The 6918-nt window shown below is 46.6% G+C and overlaps 1 protein-coding gene across 1 annotated transcript; it reads right to left on the bottom strand.

Moving 5' to 3' along the window:
- Positions 1-1887: 1887 nt before the first annotated feature.
- Positions 1888-5629, bottom strand: LOC109972967 (cysteinyl leukotriene receptor 1-like). The gene is made up of 5 exons (XM_020622232.1): positions 5438-5629; positions 4168-4335; positions 3779-3946; positions 2206-2403; positions 1888-2113 (listed from the first exon to the last, which is right to left on the bottom strand). Exons 2-5 carry the CDS (start codon positions 4311-4313, stop codon positions 1888-1890), a joined length of 738 nt encoding a protein of 245 aa, XP_020477888.1. The 5' UTR covers positions 4314-4335; positions 5438-5629.
- Positions 5630-6918: the final 1289 nt, after the last annotated feature.

Here is a 6918-nt window from a genome sequence, read left to right as displayed (position 1 = left end):
TTTGCTGATGACACTACGATATGGGCATCGGGTGAAAACCTACAGCAACTCTCTGGATGGGTTATACAGGAACTTGAGAAGATAAAGAAATGGTGTGATAGTAATATAGTATCTCTGAATTTGGATAAAACTAAATTTATGGTATTTGGGAATTGTAGACTAGATAATGAACTTCAATTGAAAATTGGGGGAGCTAATATAGAACGAGTATATGAAATTAAATTTCTAGGTGTCATAGTTGATGACAAATTCTCCTGGAAATTTCATATCAGATATGTTCAGCACAAAATAGCAAAAAATATATCGATATTGGCAATGGTTAGATATATTGGACGGGAAAGCACTACGTATTTTGTATTCTTCATTGATTTTACCATACTTGGAGTATGGCATTGAAAACTGGGGAAACACATACAAAAGCTCACTTCAACCATTGTATATATTACAAAAAAGAGCGATAAGAATTGTGCATAAGATGGGGTATAGGGATCACACCAATGGAGCTTTCATACAGTCTAAATTGTTAAACTTTTTTGATTTAGTTGGATATAAGACTGCAGTGTTTATGTATAAAGCCAGGAGCAATTTATTACCTGGTGGAATTCAAAAACTATTTAATGAAAGGGAAGGGGGATACAATTTAAGGGGTCAGTTAAATTTAAAAATTCATGCTATACGTACAACCAAAAAAAGATTTTGTATTTCCATAAGTGGGGTAAAACTATGGAATAATTTAAGTGTGGACATAAAAAATAGTAATAGAATTGATGAGTTTAAACATAAATATAAAGGTATGTGTCAATCAAGATATATGCAAGAACAGGCTCAATGATTAATTAGATGGAACATTGTGGGTGTGGTGTATGAATGTTAATACTCTGTAATAATTCTTTAGTATATTACTTGTGTGGTGTAGAACAAAATGATCTATGTAGAGATACTGCTTGCAAACCAATGATGTAAGATGATGTCAGGGGGTAGGACTGGATAAGTCTGACTTCTTCCTACTCCATTCAAGCATGTACTAGGTATAAGCTCATTGATAATGCATTTGTGGATATGTGTGGAACTATGTGTGTTGACATATTGACTGTCTTTACATGTTTGAAAGAATAAAAAATAAATAAATAAATAAAATAAAATCCACGTTTGCTCTCTAGTGAGTATCTGTGGCAGCATGTTGGACTGAGTCTGAGTTAGCTCCATGGTGATGAGGAACATGGCGGCCAGGGCAGTAGTGTGTCTGGGCTCAGAGCGAGGAGAGAGGTGAGGGCACAAGGCTGGAGAGGAGGAGACGTCAGTGTTAGTTTGACCCTGTGTATGGGATTGGTTGACAAGAAGTATATTAAAATAACAAAGGCTTTACTCTCTGTCAGTTGTGTCAAAGGAAATCTGACTTAGTGAAAAGCCTGAAGAGGGCGCTATAACTGCAGTAAATAGAGACAGTCTGTTCCTGCATTAATGGCGTTCCCCTCCTTTCCTCCTCCTGTAAAAATATCCTTCGCACAAGTGTTTTCTGCATTGATGCCCCCCCTTATCAAAAATCTGGTGGTGATTTGAAGCTTCAAATAAAGAATTAGAGGAAAGGACGTCTTGTCTTTTAAAATGTGTTTCCTCAAGTCCACTCTCCTAGCATTTTCTTCTTGATTAAATATGGCTGAGTCACAAGGAAAAGACACCTAACACAAGTGAGGGACACATTGGTGCATAGAAGAGACTTGGGGTGTATCCATAGACTCCTCGACAGTCCCTGCACCCTCAACAGCCCCCAGAGTCGCCTCAGCAACCCCAGGACTCCTAAGGAAAACCTGAGCCCCTGGAATGTCCAACACCCACTAACGGACTAAAACAGTGACGCCTTTGTTTTTCAGGAAACTCTATAAACACTTAAAAACTGGTGGTGTTCCTCCTCCTCCTCATCAGGGCCTGCGTGGGCCTGGAGGATCCTGCCCTGCTGGATAGTAGAGAGGACTGAGCATCCCTCATGCTGTCTCTGAACGTCCTGGTGGAGTAGTAATACAGCAGGGGGTTGACCACACTGTTTGACGCCGCCAGACACAGGGTCACCACCGCCGCCCGCTGCAGCGCCACTGTGACGTCACAGTTCCAGCGGCTGCAAACGGCGTGCAGGTGCAGTGATCGAATCACGTGATAGGGCAGAAAGCAGAGCAGGAAGGTCACCGTCACCATGGTGACCAGGTGCACAGAACGCCGTCGTTGCTGGACAGGCTGCTGCCGTGGGGGCCGGAGCGGGCCGTCAGGTGGCGGATGAGTCTGCTGTAGCAAATGATGATGGTGAGGAAGGGAATGAGGAAGCCGAGAGCCAACCCCACGTAGTTCAGAATCAGGACCCGTTCCCAAGAGGAGGGGTTAGAGGGCTCGAAGCAGCGAGGAGACCCCGCCCTGAGGAAGACAGAGACCTTCACTTTATCACTCGTCACTGTAAACGTCTTTCATCTCAGAGACTAACAGTTTAACATGCACTGTGACGGAGGACGGGGACCCAGGCTGTCGACCTGACACCTAGCTCGTCCAAACTTAAGTGCTTGTCATCCTGGACTGTTTACCTAAACATCCTCGCTCCTCAGAGCAGGAATAAGAGCTCTGGGACGTCCTTCGTCATGGCAGACTATAACAAATTCTGGGTTGAGCGAGAACTGAGGACCAAGAAATGATGAAATAAGGGACCTGGGATTCTGGTGTTTCCCAGTCATACCAGTAAAGTTTGTGTTGAGGGTGGTGGAAAGTAAAGTCATGGGGTCAGTGAAGTCTACAGGGTTGATTCTGGAGCAGCACTGGGATCTGAAAAGGTCCAGCCTGTCCTGGTTGTTCTGCCCTGTTTTTGGCTCAGATGAGCCTGTTGCTCCACAGGTTTGGATGTATTCTGTTTGCTTTACTGTTCAGTTAACAGCAAAAGTGATGATATTCTACTTGTTATGCTCATTATCTTACAGGAAAAGACTTGAGTCAAAGCTTTGGCTGCCATTTATTTACAGGTGTAAGCACGAAGGCCTCATAATTAAACCAGTGAGGTACCGTGTCTGTCCCAGTAACTCACCGCCCTCCCTCCACTGGCTCTATTAATATTTTTATGGAGGCCAAAGACAGGAACGTGTTGTAGCGTGTCTAGGTTTGCCTTTGTATTTACAGTAAGAGCAGCAGCAGCTGGAATCCATGACATTAAATAAACATTGACTGGCTGCAGGTATGAGATGTTTCCTGATGTGAAGAGGTGACAACCCCTCGTCCACATGTGAAGTTCTGTTCTCTAGTGGGTCCAAACAAACTCCATGGTTTAAACATCTTTTTATTCGGAGCTCTTTAAACACTTAATGTATTTCTGTAAACGTGACCAAATTGCCAGAGACACAAAAACAGCCAGCCTGTGAAACATCAGTTAAACCAAACCGGTTCACTCACTGGGTAAATCCCAATTCCCTTATAGGTGTGTCCTTTCCTCTGATCCTTCATGAGAAGTGTCCGATCAACAAGTGATTTCTTATACAGGGGCGTGTCGGTCCATTTAAGACGTCCACAAATATCCTCTCGTGTATCCTGTTGTGTTTCCTCTCGTGTGCCCTCGCTCATGGCTCCTCCTGCAGCCTCCTTGCTCCTCAGAGGAGGCATAAGAGCGCTGGGACGAAGATGATGGACCGGAGCAAAATCCAAGTCGAGCAAGGATGGATGAGTGAGGACCAATCAAATAAGGCAATTTGGATTTACCCACTGATTGTCTACCTGTGGGTTCACCTGCATTTAGTGTCGGTGTGCGCCTCACCTGTTTGTCACGCCATTGGACAAAAAGGGGGCGGAGGACATGCCCACAAACAGCCAGACCCCCAGGCAGACCAGTACAGTTCGAGTGGGCGTGGCCAGAGTTCGGTGTTTTAGAGGCTGGGCCACAGCGAGCCAACGGAGCATGCTCAGTAGAGTGAGGAAGAGGATGCTGAGGGAGGAAGAGCAGCATTTAGTCTTTTATCACTCATGTTGTGAGGACATCAGTTGATTTACAGTCACAACATGGAGAGTCGACCTGGTTTTGGGACACAAAGTCCTCGTAAAGGAAACCGTTAAGGGTTAGAGTAAGTAGGGGAAGTGTCCAGGAAATGAATGTGAGCTAATGACAGGCCATCGGGTGTGGCTGACACGTGTGTGTGTGTGTGTTACCTGGTGTACAGGTTGACGTAGAAGCCGTACACACACAGTCGGCACAGCCAATCAGGAAACGTCCACACTCCTCCCTTGAAATAGTAGGCCAGTCGCAGTGGGAGGGTGAGGGAGAAGCTGCCATCTGATAGGGCGAGGTTCATCATGACCACACAGGAGGCGGAGTTCCTGTGAGGGAGAGTGTCTATGTTCAGTTGTCATGCCAACAGACAGAGTGGTCCCTTACAGAACATCTGGGCTGCGTCTACTGTGTGATGTTTGTAGTTTTGCACTGAGGTCCACGAGGACCTTTTGCTCTGTCAGAGCGCAGCAGGGCGCCGTAACAGCTGTGGATGCAGCTACATCAGGGTTTACACCCAGCACCAGGTAGTCAAAGGTGTCTGTACTGGCCTTGAATTCACACCTGTGGACTTGTTTTCCACTTCAGCAGGTAGCTTATCATTTATAACGACTGGAGCTGAAGATGCATTTAAACACACTCACAATGTGCCAGTTATAAAACTCAGGACACCTGCTTATTATTTTTCCCCTGCCTGATTTGCATGCGGCCTGATTTGCATGCGGCCATCAGATGGTACGACCTCGAGCTGAGCTCTCAGACACGATGCTACAAAGCAGCACGCCCTTAACAACACAGGACCTTAAAGACATAACAGTGATGATGTGTTAAGGATTCAAATATTACACTGCTGTGAGTCATGTCGGAGCCTAGTGTGATATGATGAACGTTGCAAAACAATTATTGTCTTTGTAAAATATTAAGGTTTCCAGACGTAGTGACTGTCCAGTATAGATGCTCGTTTGTTTAGGCAAAGCTAAAAACCCTGTGGATGCCCTGTTCGTTTTTAGAAAAACCTGCTGCAGCTCTGCCTGTTTCAACATGTCATACAAGCCGCTCCATAACAAAGTGCTTTTCCCAGCTGGGTGTAGAGGAATTGTACTGGTCTGCAGAGAGACATAACCTAAACCCAGTTCCTAAAACCTCTTGGAACTAGAAAACTGACTGAAGCCAGCCTACTGGAGCTCAGTGATGCTCTTGTGTCTGAACTGGAGCAAACCCCTGGTGGAAAACCGTCCCAGAGCTCAGAATGTGGGTGAAGTGTCCATATACTTTGGGCCATGCAGAGTGCTTCTGAAGAGCACACCGGCCATGGCGTGTTCTTGTGAAAACTGAGTTTTGGAGATTGTTTGGAAAGTGGGAAATGGGTCTTTTTGCCCGTAGGCGTGTAGCCCCGATGCTGAAGGAGCAGAAAGAAGGGAAGCCAGAGACCTGCGGCTGCTCTGCTGGAAGAAGACCGCCAGTGCCCCGATGTTGCAGAGGAACGCCACAGGAAACAGCAGCAGATAGGTGAAGGTGTAGGCGCGGTACTTGAAGGCGTCGTCGTCATGGAAACATGCCAGCAGCTCCACGGTCGCCGAGGCATTGTTGCCGACTACGATGGGAGTGGCTAGCAGGTCTTCCTCAAAATACAAACAGGGCAGTAGTTGCACACATTAAATTTCAACACAAACACTTGTTTGAGATAAACCTACTGCACAGACCCACGTGGGAACAAGACGGTGGCAAAATTAGCAGCACCAACAAATCAAGTCTCTGTACAAGCTGATCAAATGGGCTGTCGTTCCATCAGCTGAGGCCTGTTTGGTTAAATATGAGTTCAGTCTGATCTGCTCCTGTGTGCAGTGCCCCGTGGATGTGCACACAGCTGGATTACTGTGATGCAGTGAAACATGAGGATCCTCAGGCCGGTTCTCAAGCTTTGTCTCCTTAAAGTTATGGAGGCTTGTTATGGAGCCACCCTGAGTTGAGGGGGGTATTTGAGTCAAAACAACTGAAAACAAGCCGTCTTTAACTGGAAAATTGGAAAGTAGAGGAGATTAAAAACTGGATTCTCTGGTTCAAGTTGTGAGGGTCTCAGCAGTAAAGTATTCCTTCTGCAGTGAGACGGGTCCTAAGGCTGATGTACAATATTTATTTCTGACTGTATGAACCAGTTCATAGTGACGCATCAGGCAAACGGACGCCGGTGAGAGTGTGGTGCAGTATGTAAAGCAGCTGGCCTGCTCTAAACAAAGCTGCTCTCATGAGACAAACGCACCTTTGCTGCTGAAATGGACATTTGAATGAGGCCGTTTGAGGTTTAACCGTCTGTGTAACGACATGCAAACCGCTGGACGCATGACGTACTCTGACGGTACAGAGGAGGGCTGTGTGTCTACATGAGCTCAGAGAAAGGTGGAGGTGATGTTCCCCCTGTACGGAGTCTGAAGGTGACGGTACAGAGGAGGGCTGTGTGTCTACATGAGCTCAGAGAAAGGTGGAGGTGATGTTCCCCCTGTACGGAGTCTGAAGGTTAAGTTTACACTAACTAACCTTCACGCCAACTCGCTACTTGTAGCCCCATTACGTTTGCCACTCAGCTGCTGTATGAATGAAAGACGTAACAGGACAGGTGAGCTTCACAGGTGTCAGTGGGGGGCGGAGCCAGGCCAGCTGTTTGCCCCTGTTTCCAGTCTTTATGCTAAGCTAAGCTGACCAGCCACTGCCTGGGGCTCCCAGTCCACTGGGCCGACATCAGAGTGGGACCAGTCTGATGTCGAACAATCTTGTGCGCCGTAGCCTGACTCCTGTGACCTTTGACCTCCTCGCTGCTGTGTTTATAAAGCTACAGGCGTGACCATGGGAAATCCAACAGCACAAAGGAATGCTGCCTTCATCAGCACAGAAATGAAACATTGCCAGTCGCCACC

The sequence above is a fragment of the Monopterus albus genome, unplaced genomic scaffold (assembly GCF_001952655.1).
Source record: "Monopterus albus unplaced genomic scaffold, M_albus_1.0 scaffold274.1, whole genome shotgun sequence".
In the NCBI taxonomy this organism is placed as follows: domain Eukaryota; kingdom Metazoa; phylum Chordata; class Actinopteri; order Synbranchiformes; family Synbranchidae; genus Monopterus; species Monopterus albus.
The sequence above is the reverse complement of the archived record's forward strand: the minus strand, read 5'-3'. Positions and strand labels throughout refer to the sequence as shown.

What these genes read in the sequence shown, in the direction of transcription:
- LOC109972967 (XM_020622232.1), bottom strand. Translation starts at nt 4,313, where the DNA reads ATGATGAACCTCGCCCTATCAGATGGCAGCTTCTCCCTCACCCTCCCA. An exon ending in TACGTCAACCTGTACACCAG is followed by an intron (nt 3,947 to 4,167) that starts GTAACACACACA and finishes TTCCTCCCTCAG; the next exon opens with CATCCTCTTCCTCACTCTAC. An exon ending in TCCAGCAACGACGGCGTTCT is followed by an intron (nt 2,114 to 2,205) that starts GTGCACCTGGTC and finishes CGCCGTTTGCAG; the next exon opens with CCGCTGGAACTGTGACGTCA.